This window comes from Alnus glutinosa, chromosome 10 (assembly GCF_958979055.1).
Source record: "Alnus glutinosa chromosome 10, dhAlnGlut1.1, whole genome shotgun sequence".
Taxonomy (NCBI): Eukaryota; Viridiplantae; Streptophyta; class Magnoliopsida; order Fagales; family Betulaceae; genus Alnus; species Alnus glutinosa.
The window spans coordinates 22,348,740-22,364,745 of record NC_084895.1 but is presented as its reverse complement, the minus strand read 5'-3'; the positions used below and the strand labels follow the sequence as shown (position 1 = coordinate 22,364,745).

Below are 16,006 nucleotides of genomic sequence, written 5' to 3'. Positions count from 1 at the left end.
TCTATCTTAGCAATGTGGGACAAGAGGATGAAGCTTTTATATAAGCCAATGCCAAAGCTTCTCCTCACTTAGGCAATGTGGGACAACCAACATATTATCTCTAACATTCCCCCTCAAACTCAAGGTGGAAACTTGTGAAATCTTGAGTTTGCTTCTTGATGATCAGATTTGGAAGCATCGGCAAATATGTTGGTTGTCCCACATTGCCTAAGTGAGGAGAAGCTTTGGCCATTGGCTTATATAAAAGCTTCATCCTCTTGTCCCACATTACTAAGATAGAAGACCCATCTCTACTCTAGTCTCTATAAATAAGGGAGCACTCATTGTATTCAAATCATTCAATAAAAGAGCATAATGTAGCCCTTTGGGCTTTATCTTGTGGATGTAGGTCATAGACCGAACCACGTAAATCTCTTGTCTCTTTTATTGAATGATTTGAATACAATGAGTGCTCTCTTATTTATAGAGACTAGAGTAGAGATGGGTCTTCTATCTTAGCAATGTGGGACAAGAGGATGAAGCTTTTATATAAGCCAATGGCCAAAGCTTCTCCTCACTTAGGCAATGTGGGACAACCAACATATTATCTCTAACAAAGTGGTTGGAAGCAAAGGAAAAGGGATGACCTGATAGTAGAGCATGCACCTGGGACGGTAGAGTGTATTACCTATCTGATCTAGGTTCGAAACCTGAGGGTGCTACCTTTTTTTGGGACCAACTACCCAGGCAAAGCTCGTGATTCAATGCTCAATATTTCAAGTGGCGTGGGGTATTGAGCCGAAAATTAGTCTGATAGAACTTTGTTGGGCCTCTATATATGCTTGGTACTACTACTTCTTGTGAGTTAGCTTGAGGTACTGTCTGGCTCATAGGTGAAACTATGATACCTTGATAAAATAGAAAAGAGAAAAAGAAGAAGAAAGTGTGACCGGCGTGTACGGTTTGAAAAATAAGTAATTTTTAAAAAAAAATTGAGAGGTTGCAATCCTGACCATCCTTTAAACTACAACAGATATGCTGTGATTAAAGCTACAACATGTAAGCCAAATCCGTATGTATGTATATATAAGTGTGTAATGAATGTATATAAATATTATAAGACAAATATATAGCTTTTAGATTAAATTGATTAAGGTTTGAGTTAATTTATCTATTTAAATTAAATAAGCATTTAATTACAGTTAATTAACTGATAATTAGTATAGATTTACCAAAAAAAATTAAACAATAAATGTGTAATAAATTAATTAATTAAATAACTCGCAAACAAGCTCAAATTTATTCAAAAAATAATAATAAATAAAATTTGAACAAATTACCCAAACTCCATAATACATAAAGTATTCAATTGTTACCGCCCTACTCACGCTTAGCAAAAACGATTCGGATCCGGGTTACAACCCATCAGTTCAAACAAATTTCGGGCCCAATCACAGTCCAACCGACCTTCTCTTCTCGGTCTGAAACAACAGAAGAGAGAGAGAGAGAGAAAATGGCGTCAAAAGATTCAACACCGCCATATCCAAGCGCTGCAAGAATCTCTGATTCTCCATGCTATCCTCAATACACTGCTTCTCTCAAATGTAAGCTTCTTACTTTCATACCTTTCCTTTCTTCTCCTATTCATAGTGTTTTTTAGTGTTTTGTATTTTCTGTATATCTTGGTCTTCAAACGCCTTTTAGCCTTTATCCTCTTCGTTTATTCAATTATTACCAAGGAAAACACAGAATCTATCTTTCACATTACTTTTTCTTTGATGGGGTTTCTCTAAATTATCTAATTTCCTTGAATTTGTTTTGTATTTTTTTTTCCAATTCATTTTTTGGGCGTTAAATTTTTGAGATTCATGCTTACTTTTTGTAGTTTTGTATACAGATATATTTTTTGGAGATCGATATGTGGGTTGAGTTTATGAGTTATTGAATTGGGTATGTCAAGAACATAAGTAACTTTTCTTGTAATTTTTAATCCGATGCAACTAAAATAATTGGTATCAGAATTTAGTTTACTTAAAAATGTAACCTTTTCTTTTCTTTAGAACAAAAAGTTCAGATAGAGTGCACAAGTTAGACTAGAATGAGAACTCAAGAGAATTTAAAGTCTCAAAAGATAAGAGGAGATGAGAAAATAGAGATCTTTTAGGCTGTGTATACTCAAGGTTATTGTAAAAGACCACACTTTTCACAAAGGAAGTTAGAACTGACGCTTTTGAGACGAAGGGTGTGATATGTACTAGTAAAATGGCACAGTATAACTAACCTACAATTATTTTTCCTCTTTGCTTTTTTTTTTTTTTTTTATTATAGGAGTTTCAGCCTTGATCAAACTATTGTGATTCTAGTAACACAGTTTTGGTGGATAAACAGCTTTCAATGTTGTTTCTGTGGGGGAGTTATCATGTTTTAGTCAGAATTATTTGTGGAGCAAGTTCTTATAAAAAAAAAAAATGAGTGGAGCAAGTCATTTAATTGTGTAGAAGATAATGGAGTGAAAGATATAAATAGTGTTTCCCTCTTGATGCCCAACATATGCATGTTCTTTATTGGCAACGTTGGCTTATGCCCTATTGTTGGCTATTGAGTTCCATGACTATTCAATAAGAAAAAAGCTTAATCATGCTTCAATTCTGTCAGAGCCTTATAAAATTTTGTTTTTGTACTGTTGCCTGGTGTTTCTACAAGCAAATTTCTGACAAGGGTTGCTTAATAAAATTTTTAATTGTGCAACGTAACTGATGTTGTCATGAGCGTATCAATAATAAAATAAACTACTCGCAATAGAACGTATCTTTGTAGGATAGGGTCTATGAGAGGGTGTCGAACCTCAAGGATTGTAGGTTTGTGTCGTGTAATGTATTCAAGATTAATTGTAATATAATTCAGATAAGGAATTGATTGTTTTTGTGTCAATTATCACTAATATACGCAAAAAGTTAATGAGATAGAGTATTGATTTCATCACTAACCTCATAATAATAGTAAATTGCAATTATAAAGGGAATAACATGAACATGAGTATTAGGACTCGTGAGTGTGTGTCAAGCACCCAACGATGTCATAAAGAAAGTACTTGTATTAAGAAATAAAAATAATTCATCTTTGGTTAGAATAGATCGCCCACCTAGCTACTAAGATGCAGAACGATCCATTCTTCCCTCGGTATGAATTATCAAATCAATTATTTGGTATACACGTAATCAATGAATAAGCACAACTCATTTTTCGGTAAGAACAAATTGATTTACCTAAATTAAACTAACTAGTGTGTAAAACAATTTATTCTTCCTAAGTATGGCTTATCAAACCCTCATGATTTCGTGTCCATTAATACCGTTGTAAAACCATTATTCATATAATCACATAAAATATGAACGTTGAGTTTAATCAAGATAAACAATTTTTAAGACAAGATAAAAGGTTTATCAAAATTGAATGTAAACATTAAGAAATATTCTCAAGATTAAACAACCAATACTCATGATATGAATTCCCAAGAGAAAATACAATTACACCATTATTACTTTGGAGAGGGCTACATCAATACCCTATGAAGGATTTAGCTGCTCATGGAGATGCTGAAAATCGCATTTGTTGAAGATAATTCCATTCCAAGAACTTGCTAGAAAATAAGAACTCTTTTCTCTAAACCTTAGCCACGAATCCTATTGATTTATATTCTCTAAAAAGTTGTGTGTCTAATGCACCAATAAAATGTGTATTTATAGAGTACAAGAGAAACCCTAGTCGATTTCGTAGCTGTCTAGGAATTCTAGTCCAAGGAGGAGAAGGAAAAGATCTTTACTTTTCTGGTTTTGCCTTGCTGTCAGCTTCTGCCACCTCCGCGTGTGCTCGATCCCATTTAGAACTGTGCTCAAGCTCTTATGGAAGGGCGCTCTAGCGTAATTTGCCGGTGTGGTTGGGCTCTTGTGCTTGATGTATGCTCGAGCGCCTGTTGCTCTTGACTTGCGCTCGAGCGCTTATAGCAGTGTAAGATTCTGGACTTGTTTTGTGCATTTTAGCCCTTTAAGTTCGGAGAATTGCTTGTGTTTTTCTCTTTAGCTCTTGAAAGTACTGTTAACATGAAAAACAAGCAAAACATCTTATCACAATGAGACAAAGAGGCTAACAAATGCGAGTTAATGGCTTGAATGTACAACATCCAATGCTCATCAGTAACTTAAGTGCTTTTTCAAGAAATGCCTGTGAGGCCTCCTGGACTCCCTTTTTTCATGTTTTTAAGATCTCTCTTTGAACATTGAGAAATCTACGAGTTGAAGGTTACTGATGGCTTTCTATAAGGCTTGCAGAGGCCACATGTAAGTTCTTATGCCTGTAACGATCTACATTCTAAATCGTATGTTGAAACATTAGAGATCCGTGTAGTCCCACTGGGAGATTATGTAGTGACTAGAACAGCTTGGTGCTAGCAATGTGTAATCTCATCTGCAAGCTCATTCTTTGCAAGCAAATGACGTCAACCCCCATGAGTTTGACATCGGTTCTGGGAGACAAATATAGAGTCAAACAAATTTTTTTTTTTGTATGGCATTCATGAGGATATCGAATATTCTTTCTATATTACAATAGATTTCTAATTTCCTCTTGTATCGCTATCATTATAGGGACAATCTTTAGGGTAGTTCAGTCAACATATTTTGCCACCCAATCTCGAAAAACACTCTTTAAAATTTTTAATGAAGGTTAGTGGCAAAGGGAGATAATCAGAAAGAGATCACATGATGCTTCATTTTGTAAAAGCCAATTTATCCATTACTTCCATAAGCTCTCTAAGTGTTAATAATACTAGCTGTATTGAGACTTCATTTAGATCACACCAGAATGGACATGTGTCACTATTCTTTATGTAGGAACCCTTTGTTAATCGTGTAAAACAAAGCTACTGATTTTACTTTAACAATTGCATCCCATCGGGGCCGTAGTAGTATACGATTGATGTAAATCAACAATATATAAACTGAAGCTCTTTCCACTACAGCTACTCTTTCACAAGCCTCATGGACTACTTGGCCCAGTTTACTCATTCCAAAAGAATTTCTCACAAGTATTATAAATTTATTTTTCTGCTAAACTCGCAGGTTTAGAAGAATTTAGCTCAGACAAGAGCAAATGTCAAGAACATTTTGACATGTACAAGGAATGCAAGAAAAAGGAGGTAATTGATCTTCTTCGAATATCCAAATACTCTGTACTCTTGATTGTTATGTATGATTGAAGTTCATGAAAAATTGTACTTAATTGGAAAGACAAAAATGTCCAATAACAACAGTGACGCCATTCCTGATGTAAACTATGCTACTGCAGAATTTTTTATCGTTGGATGGGTTTTGGAACATGCTGACACTGTTGTTGTAAGCACACACCTGCACAGAAACTCCCTCCCTCCCTCCCCCTCCCCCTCTATTTATATTTTTCAATGGCCTATAATTCTATGACAAACTATATGCTTATTGATTCTTCTTTTCAATAGAGGGAAGCTCGACTGGAACGTAACAGGAATAGGTCTTTCTTCTCATGAAATTCCTTCTGGGATTTGCCACTCAAAACTGTAAGCAGCAGGGGGTAGATTTGAGCTCACTACAAGTATCAATCCCTCATCTTTTATAGCTTTCAATTTGTAGATCTTCACCGAGTTCCAGCTCAAATTATAGAGCTGGCTCCATGTCATAACTAGAACAGTTGAATAAATTTTTCGCGTTTGCACAGTTAATGTCATGCTCTTTCCATAAGGCTTAAGGTAAAGACTTGCTTTTCATTTCAAAATGTGGATGTTGGTCGCAATGTGGAGGATGTCTATATTATTCGTCCACCATAGTAACTAAATTTTCGTTAACTGTAATGCATGTGCCGTTTTGTTTGAACATGCGATAGAGATTGCATTTGCTGGTGTAACTTTTACAAGGAAATCTAATTCTGCTTCTACTAGGAGACACAAGCCTATTTAAAGGGAGCTTGTATGAGAATTAGAGCCCAAATTCTTCGTCTCTTAATTAGAATTGAGGAGAAGATTTAGAGGTCTCAGAACCCTAACCTACACGAGTGTTCCAAAATCATTAATACTTATGCCAAGGATACACACAATAATCATAAGGTATGATGTTGATTCATTAAAGCCCATTTAGGATTGATGAACACCCACTTGTGCAAGTATCACCAGAGCACCTAAATATATATATATATATATATATATATATATATATATATATATATATTCAAAAGCATTAAAAGACACCAAAGAAAAAACATGCAAGGCCAATGTATGACACATAAAGCAAACTCAATGCAATGCATGCAAGAAAATAAAAGTGCATGACCTATGATGCAAATGTATGCATGCGACACAACCCTAGGCATGTTAAGGACTACTTAATGTAGGTAAGTCTTTTATCACTCCCCTTCAATTGGTGAGTAACTTTCCCTCTTCTAACCTTGTTCCTATTACCTCTAGGAATATTCTTAGAACCTTCCAACGTGTTTAATATAGACACAACATCTCATTTCATGTAGACAAGCTTTTAAAAATTAGTCACAGGAACGATATTTTCTCTCTGAGGTTCTGTAGACCTAAACTTGAAACATCGAGTATGACTTATCTATCACCCTAATAGCAATTAGGGACAAACCTTTGAGAATGTTGTCTCTTATGAGGGTTCACACCCTCAGCCTTGGACTTTGAGAAACTTTGAAAAAAACAAAACTCTGAAAAGCATGGTGAATAACACTAGGTATATATTTAAACTTTTACCTAGGTATATATTTAAACTTTGCCACTTGGCAAGAGTATGAGTGCTATACATCCTATACTGCTATTGGATAATAACACTTTTCTATTTGTGAATTTCTTCGTACTTCAACCCTTCAACAATTCAAATCCACTTTTCCTACTCTTTCTTAAAACGTTTCATGCAGGTAATAAAACTTTTACATTGATTAAGCTTTTATATTTATATTGGTCTTTTAAATTATATATATATATATAGTTTTTGTTATATATTTTAATTCTATGCATGAAATATATAATTTTAGTTACCCGAGATAATGGAGAGCACCAATAATTCTATTGAGCTCAAATTAAATTTTAAATGAGTTCGTGTTGAAGTAGATTTAACAAATTTGCCAGTAAATCCTTGCTTAAGATTCATTTATTTTATTTATTTATTACCATCATAATGATAGAAAACAAATATGAAGAGCATATTTACAAAAAAGACTTTGTCAACCAGCTAATCATGATTTTTTGCAAACACAATTTGGAAACGCATGGTGTCATTTTAATTTCAAAGAATATGCTAATTAGTAATAGTTGTATGTTTCACATTTTATTTACTTATTTATTTTGGGGATTAATTTTTTTTTTTTTTTTTAAATGAATGTTTAATTAGTTGTATGTTTCCCGTTGAATACGCAACATTCTTATTTGTTAGAGCATTTTTATTAGGCCATTTAAAGGTTCTTTTTGGCTAATCTTATAATAAAAATGGGCAAAAAAGTACTTCTATCCGGCTAGTTATTTCCGCTAAAAGTAATAACTAGTTGCTCCAACATGCTCTAACCTAATGGGTTTTAAAAGATATTATATATCTGATTATCTATTCATTTTCTATATTATTTCTTTACCCTTTTTTTTTTCCTAATGATTGTATTTTTTCTGCGGACTTTTTTGGATCAAAGGGTCAAAATTTTCAACATTTTTTTTTTGAAACAATCATTTTTTTAAACGCAAAAATGTTTCAATAGTCAATTTTTTCAAACGGCCATTTTTCTAACGATTACATTTTTCAAATGGTCGCTTTTCTAACATTCATATTTTTTAAACGGTATTTTTCAACAGTCGTATTTGCCAACTATGAGTATAAATTATCTTGACGAGTGGCGGAGGCCCCCCCCCTAAGCCCCAAGGTTCTCTAAAAAAAAAAATTAAAAAAATTAAAATTTTACTCCAAATTTTGTTATTTTTTTTCTAATTTTGGCCTCCCCAAAACTTTTTTTTTTTTTTTTTCAATTTGGCCCCCCAACTTGGGGGAGCTGGCTCCGCCCCTGATCTTGACATACAACAAATACAAGCCAGTCAGACACATTCAGCACAATTTTTCTCACAAATAAGAAGTATTTGAAGACAATAGACCTCATGATTTTGTATTTTCCGATATCAATTTCAATTCAATTTGACTTGAATTTGGAAGTGTTTCACGTGATCTTTGTTTAGTAATTAGCTGATAAATCATAAGGAAAAAGAATTGAAGGAAAAAAAAAAAAAACCCTAGAACCCAGTACTATCAATTCAATGGAAAATCGGATCCTCTTTGGTTCAAATAAAGGAGAGAGGAGCCGGTTCTCAATTACCACAAGTTCTAAGTTACACGAATTTTTCAGAAACCAAACACGGCAAAGGGAGAAAGAGGCAAAGGGAGAAAGAATCAAAAGAATAAGAAAGCTTTAGAGGAAAAAGTAACACAGCATGTAATTTGCATAATTGAAAAATGACTTTTTAGTGAATTAGTTAGCCATTTTTGGCTAGAAGGAGAAAATGAAGCCATTAAGAGTGAGCATTTTTATTTTGGCTAATCTTATAGTAAAAAAGCGCAAAAAAGTAGTCATTAAACTGGTTATTTTAGCTAAAAAAAGGTATGATTAGTTGCTACGGTGCTCAACAAATGCATAAATAAACTAATAAAATATCAATATGATTCCTTCTTCTGTTTGAGAATAATAAAAATAGATTAAAAAAGATTTTTTTTTTTTTTTTTAAATGAAATAGTGAAAGTAAATAGATAGAATAAAGTTAGAGATGTAGGTGCTTTTAAAAAAAAAAAAGTGATTATTTAGCTAAAATTTTATGAGCTGAATTTGAAAGCTCTTAGAGAATTCTCATCCAACTGGTCAAAATAACTAAATTTTATGAGCATCGTTCACTCACGATTGTTAAAGTATTTTCAAAATTAAAGAGAAATTGTAGTTGATATTTATAAGACCCAACACATTTGAAGCACTTAAAGTAATGCTTTGATGTATACTCTTACGTGTATACTCTGGTATGGTACAAAGCACCGGATGCACACGCACACGGGAGCGCGCTTGTGGCAGTGGGCTGTAAGGCGCTAGTGGCGCTTTGATGGCTCACTTGGCACTTAGCACGAAGCATTGGAGCTCGAAGCGATTTAATCATGACCTTTCAATTTTGAATGGTCATGATCAATTGATTTGGTGGTTTAATCTAAACTATAAAATGTTTCTTAGGTAGATCTAGTGGTTAGATTTACTGGACTATCACTAAAATAAACTGTAAGATCAAATCACATTTGATCTAATGGTTGAGATTAATTAATAACGATCTAATGATTATTATTTAATAATCATAGACAGTTATTTGATATGATGGTCAAATTTAAGTGTTTGTTAAAATAGCAGTTTATGACTGTTACTTAAGCAATTATGAATGATTAGATTAGCAGTTATTTTTAATATAGTACAGAAGTAACTGCTGTCCAGTTATCAGAAAAATACAAAAGTAACTGCTGTACAATGATTAATAAAAGAGATAACAAAATTTATTTTATCTAGAGTACTTTTTCTGATACCTTATATATTTTAAATTAAAAAGTCTCTGTCTGTCTCTTGCTATAATAGAAAAATCTGAAAGTGTTCGGGTTTAATTTTTGTTAGTGCGAAATGCAATTAAACAAACAGATGATTCTAATATTTTGTATACCTTTCTGGTGGGGACAAATAATTTTTTAAAAAAAGTGACATTGTAACGCCCCTTAAGAGCATTTCATTTTTTTCTTTTGTTTACTTTTTCTAACAACGATTTCACGAAATATAAAAACAAAACATTTTTTAATCTATAACCTACTCTCTCATCTCAATAAAAAAAAATAAAGAGATCATTTACAAAGAATATTGAAAGTATATAACTAAAATAAATAATTGAATATAAAAAAATATGATTAATTCTTTAAAAGTTTTTCACTAAGCCTTGACCAATTCTACATCCTCGAAATATATATATATATATATAAAACTTGTCCTTTTTCCTATTATGTGAGGATGGAATCAGAAAGGTGCATTATTTAAGACAGAGAAACCATGTCCGACAAAGATGGTGAATAGATTATCAGAGCCATTGAAAGAATGGGAGCTGGAATTGAAGCAGATGATCAGATTGGTGAAGAATATAAAGAAGTGTAGGGGGGAGAAAGAAGTGTAGATAGAATTCCAGAGGCAGATCTGATCGATGGAAAAGATTAGTGTCTCAGTGATTTTGGGAGCTCTTCTGGTGTTGCTGGTGCATCTCTATAACCTTCTGATATTGAAGCCCAAAGTTCTAAGAGGAAAGCTTCAAAGACAAGGGATAAGAGGACCCTCTCCGTCTTTCCTCTTTGGGAATATCCCCGAAATGAAGAGAAGTCATCTGCGAGTTCATTCAACAGTACCAACAACTGCGGCGGAGGACAGCCTTGTCGCCATTGCTCACGACTGGCCTTCCACCGTCTTTCCACATTTAGTCCAGTGGAGAAATGAATATGGTATGCTTTCCTTAATTTCTTCTTTCTCATTTTTTTTTTTTTAAAAAAAAAAAAAAATCTTTTCTCTTTTACATTATTTTTAAATGGTAAATATATATTGTGTTCTCATCTTTTCAGCCCAAAGAGTTGTTGTTTTTTTTTTTTTTTTTTTGATAATTTAGAATGAATTAAATTAAAACTACAAGAATTACATATCTTAGACAGGAAAAAAAACAACAGCAGTAAACACCTTAATTTACAGCTGTATTACATACAAAAACCTAGGAGCTTGATGCTCAAGTTAGGGGTGGAGCCAACATTTAGAATTTGAGTATTAGGAGTTAATTTTTTTTTTTTTTTAAAAAAAAAAAAAATTAAAATAGAGGGGATAAAATTAAAAAAATAAGAAAATTTAAGGGTAAAATTTAATTTAATTTTTTTTTTAAGATTTTTTTTTTTAAGAATATATATATATTTTTTTTGTTATTAGAAAAACCTTGGGCCTTGGGGCAAGCCTCCCAAGGCTCTCGAGGCTCAAGGTGGCTCCGTCCTTGACTCAATTATAGAAGAGTATTGTGAGGGTGTCGTGCCTTATTTTTTTTTATTTTTAGTTCGGATAGAATTGAATAGTCTATTGATGGTAATGTTTTTACCTATGTCTTTTGTTTCAATGATTTAGACGCTTTATACAGCTAATTTCTTGACTTTTGCTTAAGATTTTGAAATCCGGGTCTTTTATGGATATTGGGATCATTAATAGACCTATTGCTTCTTTCTTTTGCTTTTTATTTTATTTTTTATAATTTATTCTGTTTGAATTTGTTGTTGGAGAACCAACCTCTACTAAATTTTTGTAACCCGTCTTTTTAGTAAACAATTGCACTTAAAAAAAAAAAAATTATTGAAGAAAATTCGAAGAGACTCTATGTTGATCATGTGATAAACCACCCATATCTATCTAGACATTGAGAGGAATTGGAGAGAAGCGGGTCTTTTATACATAAATACATTTTTATAATTTTATAAGGTGTGAAATTATAAAAATGTCCATATGTATAAATGATCAACTCTTTTCCAGTTGAAAATGGACAGGATCAGAGGATCCTGATGCCATTGACCACGTGATTCGATGATGGAATCTTGCCCTCTGATTGAAATTCCCTGCAATTCCTAAGAAATGTAGGGCTTACAACTGCTCAGTTTCAACCATTTATTTGTAATGAACAGTTGAGATACATCTTAGCAACATACAAGAAAGAGCCAAAAAAAAAAGCTAAAAAAGGAAAATTAGAAAAAAGAAATTACACTTTGATGTCACAGTAAAAGTCACCATTAGATTTTAGATGGATTAATAGTGATTTTCACTGTCACATTAGAGAATAAGCACTGAAAAATAAATGTAGTATTTCTTTGTTTTTATTTTTTATTTTTAAAAGTTTTTGAAGTGGTCTGAACACCTCATCAAATGTTTGATTGTTAATTGCCCATCCTCAAAGTGAGAGAATGGTTGGATAACTCCAACGATTATTCCCAACATATCTTGAGAGTCGTCGATCACGTTTAAGATGGTGGTTGAACCATCCTTAAAAACATGTTTTAGGGTGGTCCGACTAACCCCGACATATTTTGGATTGTTATTGACTTTTTAGAAGTGGCTGACCACATTTTCAAGATAAGGGGTGGGCAGATCACTCCCAAAACATTTTTTAAGAGTAGTCAGTTTACTTTGCATTGGGGGTGGTTGGCCATTGCTGACCTTATCATCATCATATGATTCATTTTAAGCTTCCCATTCCTTTCCCTCCGCCCATTCCAAAGACTTTATTACACCCAACTGAAAAAAGTATTCCCCCTCTTACAACAACAAATTTCTTTTTTTTTTTTTTTGAAAAAATTGCACCATCGGTCCCTGTAGTTTGTCTAAATTACAAATCACTCCCTGCCGTATCAAAATTAATTCAGAAGATTTTTTAAGTTTTATTTATTTATATTTTTTATTAAGAGTAACACGTGTTGCTATCTTATTAATTAGTACTAACGTGGTGTTTAACGGAATCTATCAAAAATTTTAACGGAATTTTATTCTAGGGAGTGATTTTTAAATTATGCCAACTACAAAAATTTCTGAATTAATTCGAATACGACATAGGATAATTTGTAATTTAGACAACCCATGAGAACCAATTGTACAATTTTTTATTTACTCTTTCTTTTTTATTTCCTCTTTTCTTCGGCAACTCAAAAGTGATCTATTGAAGGTGGATTCTCAATTTGTCATTTAAAACGCAAAGGTATTTCTCTCTCTCTCTCTCTCTCTCTCTCTCTCTCTCTCTCTCTCTCTTTCTTGGACATCTCTCTCGCATTCACATACGTGCACACACAAGACTACAAAAGTGGCCTTCCTTTTTTTTTTTTTTTTTTTTTTTTTTTTTTTTTTTAATTTAGTTTGTCTGTCGTGATTTAACATTTAATAGTAACACAATCAATTTCCAAAGAGAAACAAACAAAAAACTCAGCATAGGCAATAGCAGATCATATTTTATTTCTCTGACACTCTTATAGATATGGCTAAAAGGTGGAGAATCATTTACTTAAACCGCCCAATCTTAAAATTTTCTTTTTTAAACCAATCTTGCTCTTCTGGGTGGTGTTTAAATATAAATGAAATGGTATATTATCACTTATTCCAAAAGTTTAAGTTAATAGAAAAAGATAATCGGCAGGGCCAATTTTCTTACATTCAATGGGAAGCATACAACTACTATATATAACAGATACAGAGATGGTGAAGGAAATCAGTCTGTGCACTTCTTTGAGCCTAGGTAAGCCTTCTTTTCTATCCAAAGATCGTGGGCCGCTGCTGGGCCGGGGCATTCTTTCGTCAAGTGGCCCAATTTGGGCCCACCAAAGGAAGACTATAGCTCCTGAATTATACATCGATAAGGTTAAGGTAAATTTCTGCTTATTTACTATGAATAAATATATTTTTCATACTTATTTTTCACGCTCATTTTATCATACTCATCGGAAATATTATCATTATGGTATTTCAAATAAGAGAAATACTTCATACTACACTCTAGCTGATCATCTTACTTGGCTGATGGGCACTAATTAATGGGTTTGAAATTCAATTAATACTTGTCGTGAAGATAATATTGTTAGCCACGTACAACAACTGAAGAGCTTCTTAACAATGACCTTTTGGTAATGTTCTATATCGATCATGTATTTACCAGATTATTACTATATATAACAAATAATCTCTATGAAAAGGGCATGGTGAACCTGATGCTGGACTCAACAACCTCAATGCTAAGAACTTGGGAGAGTAGAGTTGAAAATGAGGGAGGAGTATCGGACATTAAAATCGATGAGGATTTGAGAAGCTTATCTGCCGACATTTTATCAAGAGCCTGTTTTGGAAGTGACTATACCCAAGGGGAAGAAATATTCTTAAAACTCGAAACCCTTCAAAAAATCATGTCCAGCTCAAATATGGGAGTTCCCGGCTTTAGGTACGTATGATAACTTTTCATATTCATTTATCTTAATATCGTAATCAGTAAAAAGTACATATACCCCATTAAACTAATACTCAACTTGCAATGTACTCCTGAACCACCCCATGGCCGAAGGCAGAGCGGTCAAATGAACCACCCTCCAGCCATTCGGGGTGGTTTCGGCCCTAGGCCGGCTGGAAGTTATTTGTGGGACATTCTAAATTGAGTATGAAAATTTTATGTTTGTTATTTGTGGCAAAATTGATGTTACAGATTCTTGCCGAGCAAACATAATAGAGCTATATGGAAAGTAGAAAAAGAAATCAACTCAATGATATTAAAGGTGGTAAAACAGCGCATTGAAGCATCCAGTACTGATGAGAAGGATCTTCTACAAATGATTCTTGAGGGTGCCAAAAGTCATATTAATGACACTGATGGGCTATCAATAAAATTTTCTCGGGACAAGTTCATGGTGGATAATTGCAAAACCATCTACTTTGCCGGCCAAGAGACCACTTCCATCACGACATCATGGTGCTTGATGCTGCTGGCTGCACATCCCGACTGGCAAGCTCGTGCTCGTGCCGAGGTGCTTCAAATATGCGAGGATAGGGTGCCGGATGCCAACATGCTCCGAAACATGAAAACGGTATTAATTATTTTGCTTTGCAATTTATATTTCTAAGGGAAAAATGTAAAATTGGTCCACGTGGTTTAATTTACTTGATTTGCAATTAGTGGTATTAAAATGAATTCAGAGGTCCATAAAATATGTCAAAATATGTCATGTATCATTTTTTTAGATTTTAAGTTGCCAAAAGTTTCTTCCTTTTAGCAAATTCATCTTAACCCATGTCACCCAAAGATAACCAAATTTCGCAAAAAGATTTCACATATGCTTTAAGATTGCAGCTGTGGTCCGTTCTTCTAATCGATAAGTCGTCTCATATGAGGTATTTTTAGCGACAACTTTCAATGCTATCAGCGACAACTATTAAAGTAGTTGTTGCTATATTGACTTTTTAACGACGTCGGGACAATTTCGACCACCCTAGCGTCAACAGTAAGGCCTTAAAAGTCGTCGCTAAAGACCGTTTTTCCTATATCATAATATATATTTCCTGTATGTTTGACACCCATATATTGATTGAGGTAGCTAGTCAACTAATTAACCTTGAGTTTGTTGGCAGTTGACAATGGTGATCCATGAAACGCTGCGTCTTTTTCCACCTGCAGCTTTTGTAGTAAGAGCGGCTTCGGAAGATATCACATTCAAAGACATTATGATCCCGAAAGGTATAAACTTACAGATTCCGATAGCGATGTTACATCGACAATATGATATGTGGGGGCCTGATGCACACAAATTCAATCCTGAAAGATTTGCCCGTCGGATTACTGGGGCTTGCAAGACTCCACAGGCTTATATGCCATTCGGAGTAGGGTCTCGCGTCTGTGTTGGCCAACACTTTGCCATGACAGAACTGAAGGTGATTTTGTCACTCATTCTGTCCAAGTTTTGCTTTTCGCTGTCGCCTGCATACCACCATTCCCCTACAATGAGGTTGGTTATTTTACCTAAACATGGAGTTATCATCCGTCTGAGGAAACTTTGACATTTCATTGCTTTAATTGGAAAGAAGAAAGATTTGAGTGAGACTGCAGACTATTTGTACGTACCATCTTTATGTATTAAAAGAAAAGAATGTAAGGGGATCTTAGATGCATGAATAATGCTAGATATCTAGTATCTAGTTTTTCTTGTGATTTGAATTTAGTCGTTGAGTTTTTAATTTCAAGCATACAACCTTTATAATTAAGTTTAAAGTAAATCATTTTGTCACTTTATTGTTAAAGTTTACGTGTCACATGTGTCTCATTTGACATGCTAGCGTTCATGTTAACCCCCGAATGCAATACCACGTTAGCAAGTGTCAAATCATTCATGAAAAAAAAAGCAAAAGTTATTGTGGGATT

General features: G+C 33.7%; 2 protein-coding genes across 2 annotated transcripts; both read left to right on the top strand.

Moving 5' to 3' along the window:
- The first annotated feature begins 1,399 nt into the window (after positions 1-1,399).
- Positions 1,400-5,781, top strand: LOC133880439 (cytochrome c oxidase-assembly factor COX23, mitochondrial). The gene is made up of 3 exons (XM_062319388.1): positions 1,400-1,583; positions 5,097-5,173; positions 5,489-5,781. Exons 1-3 carry the CDS (start codon positions 1,493-1,495, stop codon positions 5,534-5,536), a joined length of 216 nt encoding a protein of 71 aa, XP_062175372.1. The 5' UTR covers positions 1,400-1,492; the 3' UTR covers positions 5,537-5,781.
- Positions 5,782-10,066: 4,285 nt separating this feature from the next.
- Positions 10,067-15,828, top strand: LOC133878843 (cytochrome P450 714C2-like). The gene is made up of 5 exons (XM_062317389.1): positions 10,067-10,544; positions 13,247-13,473; positions 13,800-14,041; positions 14,300-14,678; positions 15,220-15,828. Exons 1-5 carry the CDS (start codon positions 10,253-10,255, stop codon positions 15,643-15,645), a joined length of 1,566 nt encoding a protein of 521 aa, XP_062173373.1. The 5' UTR covers positions 10,067-10,252; the 3' UTR covers positions 15,646-15,828.
- The last annotated feature ends 178 nt before the right edge of the window (positions 15,829-16,006 follow it).

Coding starts and splice junctions, on each gene's coding strand:
- LOC133880439 (XM_062319388.1), top strand. CDS start 1,493: ATGGCGTCAAAAGATTCAACACCGCCATATCCAAGCGCTGCAAGAATC. Junction 1,584..5,096: donor ATACACTGCTTCTCTCAAAT/GTAAGCTTCTTA, acceptor CTAAACTCGCAG/GTTTAGAAGAATTTAGCTCA. Junction 5,174..5,488: donor AGGAATGCAAGAAAAAGGAG/GTAATTGATCTT, acceptor TCTTTTCAATAG/AGGGAAGCTCGACTGGAACG.
- LOC133878843 (XM_062317389.1), top strand. CDS start 10,253: ATGGAAAAGATTAGTGTCTCAGTGATTTTGGGAGCTCTTCTGGTGTTG. Junction 10,545..13,246: donor CCAGTGGAGAAATGAATATG/GTATGCTTTCCT, acceptor GATAATCGGCAG/GGCCAATTTTCTTACATTCA. Junction 14,679..15,219: donor TGCTCCGAAACATGAAAACG/GTATTAATTATT, acceptor GTTTGTTGGCAG/TTGACAATGGTGATCCATGA.